Below are 21,540 nucleotides of genomic sequence, written 5' to 3'. Positions count from 1 at the left end.
TTTACACGTGCCCGAAGCCAAGCCTGGAAGCTCGTGGGGCGTTTGAACTGCTCTGGAAGGTCTCGAGAAGTGGGCCGTTCCCGGGCCTCGCCGCGAGCAGGCATTGGCGGGGGGGCTGATGGGGCGTAAACTGAGGGCGAGTGCCACCATACTGTGAAGGCCGGGCGAGTGGCCAGCATCGTTGACAGTTTAACAGTGAATATTTTACAGCACAGCATACTGCATGCTGTAAACAGGGGTGAGCTACATAAAGGCTGTTTATCGTACTTGGGAAGCCTTGAAAAAAACCCAGCATCTTTAAGCCCCGTATTAGAATAAAGCAGATGGCTTGGGCCAGTGCGGCTCGAGAAAAAGCCGGAGATGAAAGCAGGCCAGTTTCTTTGAACAAGGAGTCTGTCACGTTACTATCTCCAGGTCTCTGGGTCAAACCGTGCGCTGAGCCATGCTTTTTTTTCCTCCGGCTTCAGCCAGAAATATCCCATTGATATTGATGGTTTGATGTTGCAAGCATTTTCACTGGTTGTGAACAGGCCAAGCGCATTTTTAATGCACTGTTATGATATTCAAAGTGTTTTTTTAACTGTCATTTGTTGTGAGTATCCGTTGCCCAAGTACAACAGCAGGAGGAACTCAAGACTATATCTGCTGTCTTTACTGGTGGAGTTGGGTAGAACTCGATGTGACTAAATACATTTTTTTTTTTAAACATGAACATTATTTATCAGAGATCAGCTTTAAGGACTGATGTTTTGGCAGAATTGTAGTTCCTATTGCAGCCAATTTGGATATTTGGATCATGATTTATGAAGAAAAGTTAGCTGTTATTCAACAATCATTCAACAATCATGTTGAAACTGGTAGATTGTCTTAGTCAATGGATGCTGTGCTGTCTTGTGCTTTTTACCTCCATATTTTATATGATTTGAGTGTTGAAACAGATTTTCCAATAGTTGATTCGTTTTTAGATTTCAATTTGATTCAGGCTCATTGTTTGAGTATTTCAGATGTCTAATTTGTTTGCAAATTTAAAAAAATCTCAATGCTAATGGTATAAATTATACAGGACAATATTTTAGACTAATTACATTTTTCAAAAGAACCAGCTCAGAGTCATTTGATTCAGAAATAAGACTATTCCGAATACCCTGTATAGTTTTGATTCATTAAAAAGAACTTGTTCATAAGAGTCACTTGTTATTGAATCATACTGCTCATGCTTGATTCAATATAAAAAGAGCTGGTTTGTAAAAGGCTTTTGTTTGTGAGTCAACATTTATTTTGAATGGCTTGCATTTACAATGTTATGAAATATGGCAGGGCAGGGCACCAACATTACAGCAATCTTCAATGGTAAAATCGCTCCGAATGGGTGCCAGCCTTCACATACAGTACAGAGCAAAGCAAGCCCTACGATCTTTGTACAACTACAACGTTTTTTCCCCATCACCCTCATCTCTCATGAAAAGGGCAGATCCTTTGCGCCCCATTAAAGATTCACCAAAGACATTCTCTTTAAGTTCTGGTCTCTGTTCTCAGGAAGAAGCGCAGCTAGTTGAGGGAGGTATGAGATGGTTTGAGTTTTACAGATGTATTTTCATGAAAGAGGTGAAGGGCAATTGATGAATAAGCATAAAAGGGGTTCGTAGAAAGGGAAGTCCCTAATGGTAGGTGGAGCGGAGAATAGACCTCTCAGGGTTTCTGTGAGCTCCTCACTGCAGGAACGACCAGCATCAATAAACGGCCCCACTGAGCCCCCCTTGGTAACTTCCGTTCAACCTTCCGGCACTATGGCTGAACCTTGTTTTTTTTTCTTCTGTTTGCCACTTTTAATTGCCACTAGTTGATTAGTTCAGTTGACTTTATCTATATATTATCTGGCAATTATTCTACATGACTTTCTTAAAGGTCCTGTTTTTCGTGATTCCATCTTTCAAACTTTAGTTAGTGTGTAATGTTGCTGTTGGAGCATAAATAATACCTGTAAAATTATAAAGCTCAAAGTTCAATGCCAAGCGAGATATTATGTTTAGCAGAAGTTCCCTTTGAAAGCCTACAGCGAACGGCCGGTTTGGACTACAGCAGGAAGTGCAGGGATGTAATGACGTCACTAGAACCGTTTGTTGACTAACCCTCCGCCCACAAGAACACGCAAAATAGGGGGCGTGGTCTTGTTGCTCTCCCACGTGGAGAAGAGCGCGCATTGAGCGTGTGCATCTCCCCGTTATGGTAAGAGGCGGGACCTTTCCGGGCAAAGTGTGCTAAGCTGCTGTCCAATCACAACACGGGAAGCGCTGGCCCAATCAGAACTCGTTATGTGTTTCTGAAGGAGGGACTTCATAGAACAAGGAAATCATCAGGCCGTTTTTGGGACAGAGGAAACAGTGCTGTACAGATAAGTCGATTGTGTGAAAAATACTGTGTATTTTTACACACGAAACATGAACTCATGTTATAAATGTTAAAAAACGGGACCTTTAAGACAAATTAGTTGACTACTCGTTCAGGCAACCTACCAAGTAGTAGTCGATTTTGAAAATATGTAATTTTGCGAGCTCCTTGTGTAAAATAGTTAAATTATGTAGATTGAACTTTTATTAGTGGATACTTTTTAGTATTTAATGAAATTTTGCACAAATATTGATTAAAATACTTGTTTATGTAGATTTAAGAAGTTCAATCTACATACAAATGAACTATTTTAATTAATTTTTCATTCAGTGCTAAAACGTGTCAATTAAAAATTCTATCTACATAAAAAATGTGCCTATTTTAATCAATATTTGTGCCACATTTCATTCAATACTAAAAGTATCAATTAAAAAGTTCATTAATACTTGTTGCACAAATATTGATTAAAATATAGCTTTTAAATTGACACATTTTAGCATTGAATCAAATGTGGCACAAATATTTATTTAAAATAGTTAAATTTTTATGTAGATTCAACTTTTTTAATTGACACATTTTAGCATTGAATGAAATGTTGCACAACTATTAAATGAAATAGTAAATTTGTTATGTTTTTTTATGTTATTTGAATTTTCTTAGTTTTTTAATTATTTTTATATTGAATGAACTATCACTCTGGACTGGGTAAACCCAGCCTGATCTGCCGGCGATTTGATTTTGCCCTGCAATTTAGTCTGGAAACGGACATATTTATTTCTACTGCTTCTGTTACACTTTTGCGGGAACCAATCACAGACTAGCTTATCCACCTGGCGCGCTATTTGGCGGGTTTAACACAATAACGGATAGAGAAGCGATTGATCGACTTCTGTTGATCACGCCTCTTGTGGTCTGACTATCTAATTGCGTACGGAGTCATTTGAACTATGCCCGTTGATCACGCCTCTTGTGCAGTAGAAAATACAGAACAGACTCCCCAGACTAATGTTCAGTCTTAAAAGATCAAGCTTGGTCTGGTGATAGCCAGACAACTTTCACTCCAGAATATTTGGTACAATGGTTCTATTTAAATTCTACTTTTATTTCATACTTATTTTATTAATGGAATATAGATTATGGAATAATGGAATATATGTTTATTTTGCACATCCTTAATTGTGACATGTTTTTTTAAATAATAAATTGTAGATAACACATCTATTTGCATGACCAAGGTGTTGAAATAGTTAAGTATCATTCAGACTTGCAGAAAAACACAAACTGTTTCTTTCCTCGACTGAATTGTGATGTTGACGAACTGTCAAAGGCCGCAGAAGAACTCGTGTTATGATATGTGTCCGATTATTGCATCATGAATATTCCAGAGAAATGAAGCGTGATCAACATCTGTTGTTTTGGGTTTGCGTGATGCGGAGCATAACGGTAATAATGTATCGTGCGTTCAGTGATTGCTGGGACGCCACTGAAATCGTTGTCAAACTTTTAGCCGCTCCATACGCTGAGAAGAAAGGGCCCAGGAGCTAGAGATGGAGGGAGATTCAGGACTGTAGGCTTCTATTAGCGTGATTGCTGCTGGTGGCCTTGACCCCTGGCTGCGGAAAATAAAGGGAATTTAGGCCCGAAGTGGAAGTTGTCACATCCCGTTTGTGGTCAGAGGTTAGCTGGAGAACTTTGTGGTCAGTGACATGGCTTAGTCCTCATTAGACCTTGTGAGATGGGGTCTGCCGCGTGTAGGGTCACGGGTACAGCCAGGGGTCCTTAAGGCCACAAATAACAAGCAGTTGTATCATGCAAGAAAACATTTGTTCACTCTTTGAAATGGTCGCCAGTGAAATGTTAGTCCTAACTCAGTAACGCATTATTTTATTTAGACTGATCTTTTTAATTGACACTTATCAGTATTGATTAAAATATAGAAAATATTTTGAATATTTTATTTTATTTTATTGATATCATGTATTTCACACAGTTATTGCGTAAAATTAGTAAATTATTATTTGATACGTTTTCATGTTTAATGAGAAATCGTTAAACTATTAGTTGAAATGGTTATTTCGTTTAGATTTTATTCTCAATTTAAATACACTGAATGAAATGACAGGTCTATTGGATGAAATATAACATTTTATTTAGTTTGAACTGTTTGAGCACTACTTTTTAGTATTGAATAAAAACACATATATCCATGTGTGTCCGTGTGTGTATATAAAATATTGCACACAAATATTGGATAAAGTGGTGCATATTTAGTTGCTTCACAGACGCTTTGTTTAGTCCATTTAACTACACACGGATGTTGCAGAAATACTTTTTTTGTGTAGGGACTTGTATGCGCAGATTGCGGTTATATTTGCGGTAAGGTGGGTAAACATCACACAAATTGCGGGTGGATGAGAGAAATCCTTAATGTGTTGATTTTAATAGAGACGCGAAACTCATTTAACGGTAAAAGGCAATGAATGTGTGTCGTTCTTTAACTTTTAAACGCTCATGTCGAGATTAAAGACCGCAATGCAAGAGAGAGAGCGGCATTAGCACTGGTAATATCATTTAGTCTCGCTATTTTTAAAAGAAGACAACTGTGTGTCGAGCTTCAGTTGAACTTTTCAGTTTCGTGTGTGTGTGTGTGTGTGAGATGCGCAGTGCTCGTGCTTCTGAACTGCGTGCTTTCATTGATTTATGTAATTTAAATCTCACACTAATCATATTTATAGCTACTAACTAAAAAACAAGCTGTTACAATGATGAATGATTAGTTCAAAATGTAGATCTGTATGTGCGATGTAAATAATTCAGATAAATTATATACATCGCACATACAGTATACACTTCAGTGCAGCTACACTGTTCTCCATTATAACATTTTCTAGTGCCTGATCACATCAAAAATTGGCCAAATTGAATTTCTGTTTAAATTGCATCAATTTACAGAAATTCAATTTGGCCAACTGAAAAATGTAGATGTGATTAGAAAATTTTCTAGAAAATTTTCACTTGGAGACATGATTTTTTTTTTTTGCAGTGTAATATGTGACGATTGCATCACACCTAACACTGATAAATTGAATTTTTGACGATGGGGTGCGGATGGATGGTTTGTTTTTAAGAGCGGATTCGGTGACGTTAGAGCTGATCTGTGCATCTCTAATATTTTTTTGCTTCTTACAAAAAGCCACAAAGCCTTCAGAAGACAGTAAAGGCTTATGTCATGCCTGAGCTGAAACATGAAAGTTAAGTTGCAAAACATGCAATGTTTAGGCATTATTGTTATTTATATTACTATTATTTTGGTTTATTGGTTGTAGGTTTAGTTTCAGATTGAACTATGATTAACTTTTTAAAGTAATTTGAAATTGATTTTTATGATGGCAATTGTATCCATTAAAATTGTTTAGTTTCACAGTTATTAATAAAGCTATTTTTTTTCTAAAAAGAAAACAAATTGGATGTTATTTTCTCTTATATATTTAGTATTGCTCTTTAATAAAGAAAAAAGTTATTATTATCTGATTTCTCGATTAATCGATGGAATAATCGATAGAATACTCAATTACTAAAAGAATCGATACTTCAGCCTTAATTGGGTTAAAAAGTGATTTCTTATTTACTTATTTTTCATTGATACTTGGGGTGAAATTAAATAGAAGTATGCTTATCAGCATTTTTTTTACACTGTTTTTACACGACTCTTACTCCTTTACACTGAATTGTGCGTTTCCTTAGAATTGGGGCTGAATGAGGTATCTCCCTTTTAGATCAGAGCTGTTGTGTTTCTGTGAAAATAGCTTCCCCCCTCTCCAAATTCCATTCTTGATGACACTTGTTAAAAAAAATGTTTTAAAGACACTTTTAAAAATTGCTGCCTGCAGGTGCATGCTATATAGCGGAGATCTGAGATTTTTCAGAAGTCAATCAGAAAGGAACATTGGTTCACTTGACATCTCATTGACTCATTTTCTCTCTCTCAGTGCATCTTGTTCAGTTAAAGAAAGACCTATCGCATATCTTTTTTTGTAATGTGAGTTTGTCTTTGGGCAGTTCTTGACTTTGGCACATTCAAATCAACCTGTTTGACCAGATATAAGCTTGTTATGTAAAAGACAATCATTGTTTATTGTAGAGACAGCGAAATGTCTTAGTGTTAAGAAGTGCCGTATATCATCTATTCTCTGTTTGTCGGTCGCGTGATGTTATTAATGTGTTTGTGTCACTGAATGGTAATCTGGTATGTTCATTCATAGATCACTTTCATTTTAGGCATTTGTATTTTAAGAGCTAATAGAACATGCATGACATCTGGTACCTGCATTTAAAAAAAAAAAGAAAGGAAAAAACAACTTTCTGTCGGCCTTAAATGTGGCAGGGGTTTCCCCCCACATTAAACCTCATATTTAGGCGTGTTGCACATAAGCACCTTATAGAGATTCCAGAATATATATAATAGAGATTATATATATTAGTGGATTATCAGTATATTTTCTGGACTCTCTGTAAGGTGCTTCTGTGCAACAGGTACTAAAGAAAAAAAATTGTGTATTATTTATATATATATATGTGTGTGTGTGTGTGTGTGTGTGTGTGTACACATTTAATTAATTAATTTTATTAATAAAAATAATAAATTTTTTAGTGCATCCCTAAAATGCATTTTAGTGCATCCCTAATGTATACTGTTAACATTGAATTTGAATGTTAGTACAAATGTTGCTCTAAAATCATTGTAGACAAAAGATATACATATACACACACATTACAATAAATATTAAAATCCTCATTAACTATTAGCGGTCTAAATGTTTTCAGTGCATTTGTGTAAAATGTTTATTTTCTGCATCCTGTGTTATTCAAATCGGTCATCTTTGCGCAGACAACAGGCTAGTCAAGTTACCTCTAATGGATTATTTGCATCACTTTAGGACTCCCTTCACCACGCTCAAGCTCTGCACATCAAACAGCGTTTGGGGAGCTGCGCGCCCCTGCAGGGTAATTAACTGTTCCCTCTCAGACCCTCCACTATAAAGCACCTGCAGGCTTGACGGCGCACTCACAAAAGCCCGAGCCCAGAACTGATTCATCAAACTGGCCCTCGAGAAGACGCACACAAAAGGCAGGAGGCCGAGGTGGCCCGGGTCTATTGCTGCCCTGCCAGCTCCTCCGAGCCCCGTCCTTTTGACTCAAGAATACGTGAAGTGGATCATTACACCTGCACACACTCCAGCCTCCTACGCCGCATCCAGTGTTTGTGTGTGTGATGATTGAAGGAGGCCGACTTGGATGAGATACAAACGCTCACACGCCGTTACTGTAGCGGTTTCCGACCCCAAAGCAGAGTGGTAGGGCATCTGCGGTGCTCTCAAAAGTGTGCTCCTCTGAGACTTGCCGTAAAATAGAGTCAGGTATTAAAGGCAAAGGCCTGTGCACTACTTTGTGTGTGGGTATAAATCACAGCCGGCCCTCACATGCAGAGGCCATTTGTGCTGTGCTATTTACTTCCGCTGAGAAATAATCATTACCCTATAAAATGTGAAAGTGAAAAATGTAAAGGAGGCCTATAAATAGGCGCCGAGCAGGAATATGGATGACCGGGCCAGACTCCCTCAAGACTTGGTTCCTTATGGAAATGCAATCGTTGCAGGCTAAAAGAAAACAGCCCTTTAGGTGAACTATTGAGGTGCGGCAGTTGTATATTTGCAGGATATTATACAGTTAGGGTACATTTGTTGTTTTACATAAAGCTTTTTGAAAGTTTATTGAGATTAATGAAATTCTTTGTAATATTTGGACATTAGTGCAGCAGTGTAACTGAGCATATGGAGCAGATGAACAAAAGAACAGACTAAGAAAGCTATTAAAATGGTGTCTTAGTAATAATAAAAAAAAATTAAAATGAATATTATGGCATCGTTTTAGGTTTGAAACAGCCATTTGTCTATTCTCAAATTTCAGGGAAGAACTGTAAACATGGCTCTTTGTATTATGAATTGGCATGGTAATAACAGTAAACATTAGGGGTGGGGCAAGATGTGCCACGAGATCTCGCGAGATTAAAATGCGACAAGATTTCTCGTTGAGTGAAATGCTGCCGATATCGCCATGACAGAGCATGAAGGTGAAATTAGCATTATGCACCACTACTTTCACATTACATTGTTGTTGTTTTGTTATTTTTTTTAAATAGAAATAAAAACCATTGAATTCAGTTGGTTAACAATCGATTCAATTGCAAACTATTGTGAACGTCTGCACTGTCATGCACAGTGCAGCAAGAATCACTTTTGTTTTTATGGTGTGGCCATTTGGGCAGGGCAAGTTCAAATTTTTACCTTATCGAGCCAGTAGAGAAAATTATTTAAACATGTTTATACATAAAAATGTTGTTATAAACACTTTGTTCATGACTCAGATTTTTTATAAAAATACCTTTTTAAAGCTTTATTTGTCAATGACATCACTCAATTATGCTGTACACTCACCTAAAGGATTTTTAAGAACACCATACTAATACTGTGTTTGACCCCCTTTCGCCTTCAGAACTGCTGGGGGGGGGGGCATTTCCATGGTGACACGTCATTGCTTGTCACGTGACACACCGCAAAAGCAACCACGCTGAATGAATGATGAGCTGCTTTTGTCATTTTTCCTTTTTTATTCAGAATATTCACAAATGTGTTAGCTATGGCATGAAATATCTGATATTCCGATTGTCAAATACATGCAAGTGGAAGTATATTGTTGTTTAAACACCTTTATAATGATCGCGTTAGTTGAGCTGTGTGCGCGATGGGCGCCGCCGCGTTAGTTTGTGCCGCAGACGCAGTTCAGAGAATCGGATCTGTTGGAATTACGACCTCAATTTTTACAACACGTGAATTCATCCACTTCTCCCGAAATACTTAAAAGTAAGTGGCTGGTGAACTGGGAATGGAATAGAGTAAACATTGAAGTTACTTAAACAATGTGTATTTTTCTGAGAAATGCTTGTTTTTCACCGAACACGTAGTCATATCGAATTGTATCGATATTGAGATATCTGGCATTTCGAGATTTGAAATTTTGTCCATATTGTTCAGGGGCCATTTTAGTACAGAGAACTCATTGTCATTTTCAAGAAACCAATTTGAAATAATTCAAGCTTTGTGACATGGTGCATTATCCTGCTGGAAGTAGCCATCAGGATGGGTACATGGTGGTCATAAAGGGATGGACATGGTCAGAAACAATGCTCAGGTAAGCCGTGGCATTTAAACAATGCCCAATTGGCAACAAAGGGGCCTAAAGTGTGCCAAGAAAACATCCCCCACGAGTGGTTATTTCAGTCAAAGTTGCTCTTCTATCAGCTTGAATCAGTCGGCCCATTCTCCTCTGACCTCTAGCATCAACAAGGCGTTTTCGCCCATAGGACTGCCGAATACTGGATGTTTTTCCCTTTTCACACTATTCTTTGTAAACCCTAGAAATGGTTGTGTGTGAAAATCCCAGTAACTGAGCAGATTGTGAAATACTCAGACCGGCCCGTCTGGTACCAACATCTATGCCACGCTCAAAATTGCTTAAATCACCTTTCTTTCCCATTCTGACATTCAGTTTGGAGTTCAGGAGATTGTCTTGACCAGGACCACACCCCTAAATGCATTAAAGCAACTGCCATGTGATTGGTTGATTAGATAATTGCATTTATGAAAAATTGAACAGGTGTTCCTAATAATCCTTTAGGTGAGTGTACGTATATATAAATAACATTAATCTTTAGTGTTTGAATTGAGACATGTTAAATATCTTAATTGTCCAGTTAGTCAAAAAGTAGATCAAAAGTGCTCTTTGACAAGTTAAAATTCATAAACGGCATCGTTAAATAGCTGCATAATCTCCTGGACCGTTTCCTGAATCTTCAAACATGTCTTGAGCTTCTCCATGGCGACTTGCACTTCTATGCTCATGTTTCTTTTCGGCACTGATTAAAATAAACGTGCAAATGTCAGTCCTTTTTAATTTCCGACTATTCCATCATTAATGATCAGCCTCACTGACATAAAAAGGATTCTTATAATCATGGCCACTGCTTTTACTGTATTCACAGGCTCAAAGAGGCCTTTCATGTGCTGTTCATACCCCGCTCTTCTACTGTTGGCTTTCGTTTCCTTCATGCACTCTTGAATTTGTCTGCGTATGATCTGGTCTGCATGAACACCTGTGAGCAAAGGCTAATTTAAGTCTTGGACCAGTTAACATCCAGACTCCTTGATCCACAAAAAAACCTCTCCTCCCTTTCTTGTTACGTCTTTCTTTTTCATGCATGAAGAAGTAGCCAAGAAACAGGGAATAAAGGACATATAGGGCAGCTTGCCATCACATGATCATTTAAGTTGCCCTGTTGTGCCTTCTAGGCTACCGATGGGTTCAGTTATGTCCACTTTTTTTATATTCTGGACATGGGAATACTGGGTGAATCTATTCTTTGATTAACTTTTCCTGCTTCACAGAAAGGAGTATGCAGTCTATGCATACTTAGTGGAAAATTGATATGAAATCACTGAAGCCTTCAGGAGTTGATGCCTTTTAAAATTGCCATTTACTCATAATTTCCACATAACTAAAGGTTGCATTGATTCATGATGGACACCCACGCACAATGAAGACTTCTAGCTTGCTTTCTTTTTCGGGGATAGGAATGTTAGAAAAGTTAACTATGTTAAGCAACCTATTTCTTGTTGCTTGCTCCTAATATAAAAATGAATAATGTTAATACACAAAATTTCAAAAGAAAATCTATAATCATTTCTAGATATACAACTGTTGCAATGCCAGCAAAATCCCTCTCATTGTATTTTTTTTTACCCTTTTGTTGAAATATTTTCAATGAGCAATATTGAAAATTATGAAATGGATAGGATTTTCAGTGCACCCCCCCCCACACACAGTGGTGTGTGTATATATATATATATATATATATATATATATATATATATCACCCCAATTTCAGTTTTCCATTTTTTCAGTTTTCCCTTCACCAAACTTCACACTTGGCACAATGCAGTCAGGCAAGTACTGTTCTCCTGGCAACCGCCAAACCCAGACTCGTCCATCAGACTGTCAGAGAAGCGAAGCGTGATTCGTAACTCCAGAGAACACGTCTCACTGCTCTAGAGTCTGGCGGCGGCGTACTTTACACCACTGCATCCAACACTTAGCATTGCATTTCTCTACACACTGTTCTTGAGCTGTTATGAAGGCCACACGAAGTTTGGAGGTCTGTAGCTATTGAAAGTTGGTGACTTCTGCGCACTGTGCGGCTCAGCATGCGCTGACCCCACATTGTGATTTTTTTTTCGTGGCCTACCACTCTGTGGCTGTGGCAATGCTAATCAGCAGAGCCTTTATCACTTAAGGTCAAAAGGAAATTTCGAAAACTTGACTGATTATATGAAGTGAGTAAAAACATGTTATAGTATTTTAGAATCACACTAAGCCAATCATGATTTCAGATTGATTTCACTTAAACATGCAGTCCTATAATCGTAATAACAATACTCGCATTAAACTTAGTGGAGTACATACATTTTAGTCTCAATAAACAGGCATGTAGAGGCATGGTAAAAGTAAGCAAATAATCCAAATGAGTGTATAATCAATTGAAAAGTGAAGAGGTTTGCTTGTCGTGTAAACATCTTACTGTGATGAAGTCCTTGTGCTAATTATTGTAAAATATCATTATTAGTGGATTCAAACTTAAATTTCTAGCATGAGCACCATGTCTCCATGTATAGAACCTCTAAACACCAAGCCACAGCTATATCTTTTTATGTTAGATATGATATATTTTGAATAATTCAATAACTACAATGTGGCGAGTGAAGAAACAGATAGCCTTTATGCAACTATGCAGCAAAACTGCCGCTTGCGTTGTTAGTCAGCTCCCAGGCCTCTATTTCAAGTAGGTTGCCTACTGTCATCATGGCATGTAATGGCTCTTTTTGTCATGCAAAGCTATGTATAGCTTCTTAGTTGTTGCTGCGGCCCCTTTTCAGTATGTTAATTTTACAAGCCATGCAGCTGTAAACCACGTGGACACCGTAAATAGCCAGTGGAAAAAGCGCAGATGAATGTTTCTCCAGACAGTTGGGTGTTGTCGATGTGTTTTGTGCGTGTGTATTCAGTCTTCTCCAGAGGATGGAACTCCTGTAATCATTCTTGTTTGGGTGCTTGTGTGCTGATATCATGTGGCATTTTTAATTGATTCTGTTGATGAGGGTGTTGGTAAAAGGGCTGCGGATGGAAACCGCTGATGCCCTGAAGTCATTTTGACACTGAATAGGTCAATCAAAGAAGCCATGCTGCCAGCCTCAATCTGAACTGCTTGAAACTGAAGTAGAACTAACTGATAATGAGGGCAAACCATCCCGTGCCGACACCGTCAAATGCCAGACAGACTGTGCTAAAGGGGCAAACTTATATACATCTGCAGAGTGAATTATCAGCTATGAAACTTTATACTCAAAAATTATACTTAATGATTCCATCCATCCATCCATCCATCCAGAATTTTGACATCCATCTGAGCATCCATCCATCCAGAATTTAGCCATCCATTCATCCATCCATCCATCCATCCATCCATCCATCCATCCATCCAGAATTTAGCCAACCATCCATCCATTCATCCAGAGTTTTGCCATCCATCCATCCATCCAGAATTTAGCCAACCATCCATCCATCCATCCATCCATCCATCCATCCATCCAGAGTTTTGCCATCCATCCATCCATCCAGAATTTAGCCAGCCATCCATCCATCCATCTAGAGTTTTGCCATCCATCCATCCATCCATCCATCCATCCATCCAGAATTTAGCCATCCATCCATCCATCCATCCAGAATTTAGCCATCCATCCATCCATCCATCCATCCATCCATCCAGAGTTTTGCCATCCATCCATCCATCCATCCATCCAGAATTTAGCCAGCCAACCATCCATCCATCCAGAGTTTTGCCATCCATCCATCCATCCATCCATCCATCCATCCATCCATCCATCCAGAATTTAGCCAACCATCCATCCATCCAGAGTTTTGCCATCCATCCATCCAGAATTTAGCCATCCATCTATCCATCCACCCACCCACCCATCCAGAATTTTACCTGCCTGCCATCCATCCATCCATACATCCATCCAGAATTTTGCCTGCCATCTGTCCTTCCAGAAATGTGCCTTTCATCCATAAATGTGCCATCCATACATCCATCCAGAAATGTGCAATCCATCCTTCCATACAGAAATCTACCATGACTGCCATCCATCCTCCAGAAATTATCCATCCATTCAGAAATGTTCCATCAATCCATTCAGAAATGTTCCATCCATCCATTCAGATATTTGCCATTATCAATCCATCCATCCAGAAATTTTCCATCCATCCATCTATCCAGACATTTGCCATCATCCATCCATCCAGAAATTTCCCATCATCCATCCATCCATCCATCCATCCATCCATCCATCCATCCATCCATCCATCCATCCATCCAGATATTTCCCATCATCCATCCATCCATCCAGAAATTTGCCATCATTCATTCATCCAGAAATTTTCCATCATCCATCCATCCAGATATTTCCCATCATCCATCCATCCATCCATCCACCCATCCAGAAATTTGCCATCATTCATTCATCCAGAAATTTGCCATCATCCATCCATCCAGAAATTTGCCATCATTCATTCATCCAGAAATTTGCCATCATTCATTCATCCGGAAATTTGCCATCATCCATCCATCCAGAAATTTGCCGTCATTCATCCATCCAGAAATTTGCCATCATCCATCCATCCATCCATCCATCCAGAAATTTGCCATCATTCATCCATCCAGAAATTTGCCGTCATTCATCCATCCAGAAATTTGCCATCATCCATCCATCCATCCATCCAGAAATTTGCCATCATTCATCCATCCAGAAATTTGCCATCATTCATCCATCCAGAAATCTGCCATCATTCATCCATCCAGAAATTTGCCATCATGTCCATATCTGTATCAGTTCATTGGTTTAACCCACTAGACCACCATCTCTGATTATTTTTGTTAACCGTTTAATTATTTTTGACGATTAATTGAGTAATCTGTTAAAAAAATCTTTTTAGTAATAAAAATAGACCCAAGCAAACAATAGCCTTTAAAATGACTTAAATTACATATATAATCACAATGAGGCAATAATTGGTTCAATTAAGTATCAAGCAAATAATTGTTTTGTTTTATTGAACAACATTATTAAAATACATAACGTTTTATAACATGCCTGGATGTTTGTACATTTCAAACCGGAATGTCCATTAACACCTGTCTCAAACTGCTAATAAGTGCCAAGAATTAATCACATTAGTCACATTTTGAAGTTAGAAAGAACCGAGTGTGTTACATAAGTACCTTTTTGGGAGCCCGGGTGTTTTTTTTCAGTTAATTTAAAAACGTACTCTTCCAATACTAATTACATACTCAGAGAGGCTGTTTAAATGTGTGGCTTTAACGACTAGTATCTTCCCTGGAGAAAATGCGTCACGCAAGCAGTTTCTACAATCCGTAATGTGGAGACAAATTTAGCTAAACTGCAAAAATGGCAAACAGAAACAAATCTTCGGTGGCAACAAACCCTGTCCTGCTCGCACTGCCACTCAAATCTCAGACGTGGGGTTGGTGCTTAATTAGTGTTATTAACCTTCAACAAACCGGGCTGATTTTATTTTGCCATGGTGACAGCTTCAGCTCCATTTCTCCGTTCGCCGGCATGAGGTATTTTAATTGGCTCGAGCTCCTCGATCCACTCAGCCCTGACAACGCGCGGAGACGGACGTTCACCGCGGTGAGCGACATGTAAATGGCCTTTCTATGAAAGGAGTGTTTCTTTTTTTTGTAACCCCTCGCTCATATTCCTTCAGTACAGTGAGGACACGGCGAGCTCACCCGAGCTGCACGCCGCAGTGAAGTGACAACCAAGCAATCATTAAAAATTTTGATGGCTGCTGCACGCATAGGCCCATCTCCCGGCTTGATGTAAAGGAAAAGCACGCAGCCATCTTTTGTATTTGCTCTCTGTCACTGACGAGAGCTCAGGCCTAATTTATTCCTTCTTATCGTCGGCTCTGCAAAGACAACTCGTCTTCACTGTTTCTTACTTGCACATACGCTTTATTGTGCCCACATTAATGTCTCTGTAGGCTTTCAAGGAGCAGTAGACTCAACAAACAGGTATTAGGTGCTCTAAGGGCAGTCGTTATAGAAGAGTCGGTTTTTGCGTGTAAAAAATAATGAAGGAATCCTTTGGGTTGACATTTGTGGTTAAGCTTTTTTTTGTTTATATGTATAATGTCCTTAAATGAATATCTGGAAACCAGGATGACAGATTTTAAGAATTTATTCAAAATTAAAGTAAAACATTTCATGTAATATTTAGACTACCAATACATAAAAAACACAAATGTGTATTTGCAGAATGCAGATGGTAAATGAGAACGTATAATAGTGTTTGGTCTTCTGTTAAAATAATGTTAAAGCAGATGTTATACCATATATACCTGAATATAAGACAACCCTCCTCCCATTTTCCAGACTTATTTTTGTGGGAAAAAATCTGGTTTTCAACAGAAAATTATATTCTTCTGATAATTCATTGAAAAAAAAAACTTTTTTTTAACACATTCATTAAATATTTGGATTAATTTGTCACAAAATAAAGTGCACTCTGTCAATAAGTTCAGAAATGAATGATTGAGTGACAAAAATGAATAACCTTTTCACGAAAATACAATAATTAGCTGTAACTGTGAAGATAGACAGAAAATAACCATCTGCTTTTAATCAAACACATCTGACATTTAAGTCTTGAAACAAACCAAACTGTGGGGTTGCAATAAGAACCGCAGTGCAAATGGGCCTTTATGCTGGCGGCACTTTACTGTTAATGTAAGTCAAAACATTGAGCGCGTTTACGTGCACGTTCTTAAGCCGATTATGCCTAACAAGCCAACAAAGAACATGGTCATGTAAACGCTGTAACCCTTTTTTTATCGGAGTATGGTCATAAACGGCGTAAGGATAAACCGGTCTGAACAGAGAGGGGTTTTTTTTGCCTCTTACTAGATTTCGCGCAGCATTTAAACGCATGAACCTGCTTTCTGTCGGATTATTGAAGTGCGCATTTGTGATAGGTGACAAAAACGCAAACTTAGAGCAGATTTAAATGCATCCAGACAGAGCAAGCTAGCGTTTTGCAGCAAATAAGGACATATATCTAGGCATGTCATGAAAACAAATTTTGCTGGACCATAAATTGGCCAAGAAATTATGGTAAATGGTAAATGGTAAATGGACTGCATTTATATAGCGCTTTTATCCAAAGCGCTTTACATTTTTGCCTCACATTCACCCATTCATACACCGACGGCGATGTCAGCCATGTAAGGCTCCATCCAGCTCGTCGGGAGCAGCTGGGGTTGGGTGTCTTGCTCATGGACACTTCGACACTTGGTCAAGTGGAACCGGGGATCGAACCACCAACCTTCTGGTTTATAGCCAACCTACATGAACCACTGAGCCACTGCCGCCAATTATTGCGATAAACGATAATATTGCTGTTCTGAGACCATTTTCATCTAAAATAATGATAATGGCATAAAAATGCAGGTACACCTTTTCAAAGTTCAATAAACTTTAATTTCTAAAGACTATTTAACGCTAAAAATGAAAAAAAAACATTAGAAATAACCACAATAAATGAACAAAACAACCAAAAACAATTAAAGCATGGACTCTCAGTCTTTTAAAAAAAAATATTTAAATAAGTACCAAAAACAATTAATAAAATGGATGAAAACTGCAACGGATGATAGTGTTTTAGGAGCATATTAGGGGCGGCACGGTTCACAAAACCCAACGTTCGGTTCGTATCACGGTTTTAGGGTCACGGTTTTCCGTTCTGTAGGGTTCTTGTTGTTTTTTTTCTTTTAATCCAGAAATGTACTTCAGCATATGATGTATTAATCATCCACAATTTAGGATACAGTATTATTTTTTTTTTTTGTTATATCATAGCCTAATCATGCACAAACTGAACTTGACAATCTCTGAGGAAAGTGATATTTTGATACAGAAGGGAGAAGACATTGATGACATGCTTTTCATTTATTTGGCAACAAAAGGAGAATGTGTATTGCTATCTCTACAGGAACTTATGTGCCTTTTTAGCACACAAAGATTGAACTGAAGAATTAACTTGCGTTTATCAAACTTCAGTGTAGCTTTAAGCCTCGTTTATACACGACGCGTTCGCTCGAGCGCGAGGGTGCGCGCGGCAAAAATGACGTTGACGCGGAGTACGCGAGACCCCATTTCGCTTGGCGTTGTGCACGTCAAAATTCATAACATTGCGTTCGTAACAACCGAAGAGCCACGAGTTCCAGACGAATCTGCTGGCCGGGAATGACTTCTCATCACGCCGCACCCGGTCAACAAGAGAGACGAGGAAAACAAAAAAAGCATGCAAATGGCAATTATCGCGGCCGGAAAAATTATCGAGCTCATTTTTTTTTATCGTGTGATTAATTGATTTATCGACTATCGCGACAGGCCTACATATATCACAAACGCAGACTCTTTTAAAACCCAGAATATCGTAAAGATGTGGTCTCTTCTCATGCAGCAGAAGTAGAAGAGCTTCAGTCAAACCTGCATGAGGGATAATACGAGCCGAAAATTGAAGTTTTATTTAATATCACAACTGACGTAACTTGACGAATCTAACTGACGAATACTCCAAGTCAGATGCGGACATTTATTATTTTTGACGCATTCATGTTAATGTACATATCACGAATATAAGATGACCCCCCATTTTTCAGCCTATTTTTAGGACACAAACCTCGTCTTATATTCGGGTATATACGGTAATACTTTTTCAGGTACAGTTAACTTTTTTGCATTGGACAAAATTGTTGAAGAGAATGGAAGCAAAAGTCTGGCAACACCGTCAAAATAAAGGTCCCGGCCAATGCCAATATAAAAGAGCCAAATATTGGCTGATATATTGGCCCCTTGCGATATATCGGTCAATCACTTGTTTTAACTCCAAACAAAATCAGAATTTAAACCAAATACAGTATATTTTGGTTTTGTTATGTAAAAAGTAAAAAAAAAAGAAAAAAAAAAGAAATCCAATGGCATTGACAAATGAATATTGCGTGCAAGTCTTTTACTTGCACTAAACTTAATTTGTTAATTTAGTTTTTAATTTCAAATGATTTTAAAATTTAGTCTGAGATTATTAATTTCTATTTTTTTAATGCGGTTATTTGATTATTCTTGTGTTCTCTTACTCTTTAATTATTTGTTCATTAGGGACCCGAGTCTCATTGCACAAAGTCCTGATCTTAGCCGGTGGATCCAGGGTTAACTAATACCTTTTAAGTTCGCCGTCACATGCTTTGCTCATAACAAAAATTGCCGTGTCACATTCATACAACTTGCTAAGTCAGTGATAGGCTGAAATCAAAAGGTCCATAAGCTGTGACACGTTCCATTCATTTCTTTGCCTTCAGTGTGATCTGAATAACAAATGCTCTAATTAATCGACTGGAAATATTCATTTCAAAGATTTATTTTAGGTGATTTTTGCTTTATATTGTGATTGGATATATAGGGTTGACAGGAGGAGAGAGGAAGGGAGGGTGTGGGGGCGGTGGGCAAGATTGGGAAGGGTCTGTGCGAAGCGCAACTGCAAAATAATGCATTGGTGCCTGCAAAATAATGATTTCAGAAGAATACGGAATAAGTCAATATTATTATTTATCGGTATATTACTAATTGACTCATTTAAAGATCATGGAACTCATAATGTTATTGAGTTTCATTGGTGGACCTGATCCTGTACCTTGTACATATTGGCCTGTTCTCATCTTAAACTGTAATTATTGGTCTAAAGTGTTGTGACCCCACACTGTATTTGGTTACACCTATTCAAAGATCATTTTTGCGATAACTTCCGATGATTGGGCTTCAAGTTTCAACGGTTGATTTAATGCTTGATATTTGCTATACAGTTTGAAGGGTCTCCAGGACTGTGGCTCTATGACAGGTCTCATTAACACAATGGGTGTTGTGTTCTCGTCAGATCGGGTTCCTCGGGCGAGGTGACGCAGGCCAGCCGTTTTCGCTGCAGCTCGTGATTTGTCAGGAGTGCTGCTCCGGACCCTAATTCTATTACCAGATTCACACGTCCACCTTCACACGAGATTATTACAAGGAGGGAGGGTTTGTTCAGCAGCCGTGCTGGGAATTGTTGATGCATCTTATTTAGTTTGTTTGTTTGTTTGTTTCGCAGGGGTGTAAGGGACTGCTGCTGTCACGATGGACGCCCAATCACAAGGCCAGCAGCCGCCGGTGCCAGTGTTTCAGCCACAGGTTTGTGTTCTCTCGCACAGAAACACAAACACTCATACAGTCTAGCCAAACTTTCTTTGTAATCTCGTTATATAGCCATTCTACAAAGCCAGTTTTTTTTCTTCTTCTGGCGTCTACCATCCTGACTCACCACCTGCTTGCTTAGCAGCATGTAGCACGAGCCTGTCGCCCTCTTCCACATCCACATCTGCCCCCGTCAAATCTCCCCGTGTCTGTCAATCCACCCGCAGAGAGACAGGCGGCGGTCTGCTCCGGCTGTCTCTCTGCTGTGCCGGGTGAGAGGTGATAATGAGATTCTGCTCTCTGCACAAGCACCGTTTCCTGCACACCGGAGCCATCATGTGTTTCCAGTGCCAGAGACAGAGGTGTTGGAAATCTGCTGCTTTTAGCAGTCTTTTGCTCTCTCGCTTCCTCATACTCTCTCTTAATCTCTCTTTTGTCATACGTCCTTTTCACACCCCCAGACTAATTCTCTCCAATCATCCGATTATTGTCTTGAGTTACATTTAAATTAGAGGTTGAATTTTTGTCCGATAAATAATGGCTGCCGACACAAGCTTTTAGTATTGCAGAATTATTAAACAGTATTGAAGTATTACTTTTGGAAAGTTACTACTCATGCTTGTTTTTACTGTAGTAAGCTGATATGACATGATTGAAGAAGATAACAATGTATTTTGGGTTTCTCTCATCTGGAAAGAATGTTTTTTTAAGCTTTTTATTGTTAAAAGTCCCTCTTAATGCAAAAAATAAGGTACATTCTTCCTGTCATTGAATAATCCATTGCTAGACTCACCATGCCAAATATCTTCTATTCTTTTATATATTTTTGAACTAGAAGTCCACAGTTAATTAATTTTGGGGATACCGATAGCTAAGGTAAGAGCAAATCTGAATCCAAAAGTTTTTAAAATAAATGTGGAATATGTATAGATTTTAGGGATGCATGATTTTTTTTGGCCACCATAACGGTATTGGGCCGATATATGTTCATTTTTAATGTTATCATCCCAATAAGAACATTTGAACACAATATTTCAAAGCCAATAAAAAATAGATTATTTCCTTCCTCCGAGACACTTCAGATGCACACTGTTCGCCATGGCGTTTTTGAATTGCTTGAAATATGGTTGAAATCACTTCAAAAAGGAAAATACAATTGCAACATGGCACAAAGGCTACATCACAACATTACAGTTGTGTGCTTGGGACATTGCTTTTAATGGTGAGACTTTTGTTTTTGTACCCAGGCTCTCAGAAATTATATAAAAGCTTGGATTTATCGGCCAGTGTATCGGTTATCGACTTTCAAATATAAAGAATTATCGGTTATCATATCGGCCAAAATGTTCATATTAGTGCATCCCTAATACATTTCTTTAGTGGGATGGGACAGCCCAGACATAGAGATTGGAGTCCAAAATCTATTAAATCATTTTTTTTATAAATACTTGGTTATTTTTGGGATTTTTGGTTGCAAGCTGCTTCTGGGGTTTTATACATTCTAGGCTCCTGTACTCTCTTTATAACATTTTTTTAAAAGGTTTTTGCCGATAAATTGGAATATTAGCTATTGCGCAGAATCCATTTATCGCTTAAACTTCCTTGACTGGTCATAGTGTTTGGCCTTATATTACAAAATGTTGTCGAGTACAGCTGAGGCCTGCTGTCATCAATAA

The 21,540-nt window shown here is 38.4% G+C and overlaps 1 protein-coding gene across 1 annotated transcript in view; it reads left to right on the top strand.

Annotated features, from left to right (window-relative positions):
* nek7 (NIMA-related kinase 7) overlaps positions 1-21,540 on the top strand; it is a 79,654-nt gene that overhangs the window by 7,258 nt on the left and 50,856 nt on the right. Inside the window, exon 2 of the mRNA XM_067416070.1 lies at positions 19,782-19,861. Coding sequence (XP_067272171.1) covers positions 19,808-19,861 — 54 coding nt within the window. The 5' untranslated portion in view covers positions 19,782-19,807. The remainder of the gene's footprint in view (positions 1-19,781; positions 19,862-21,540) is intronic.

This window comes from Pseudorasbora parva, chromosome 14, assembly GCF_024679245.1.
Source record: "Pseudorasbora parva isolate DD20220531a chromosome 14, ASM2467924v1, whole genome shotgun sequence".
Lineage (NCBI taxonomy): Eukaryota > Metazoa > Chordata > Actinopteri > Cypriniformes > Gobionidae > Pseudorasbora > Pseudorasbora parva.
Note: the sequence above shows the minus strand (reverse complement) of the source record. Positions and strands in the feature narration are given on the sequence as shown.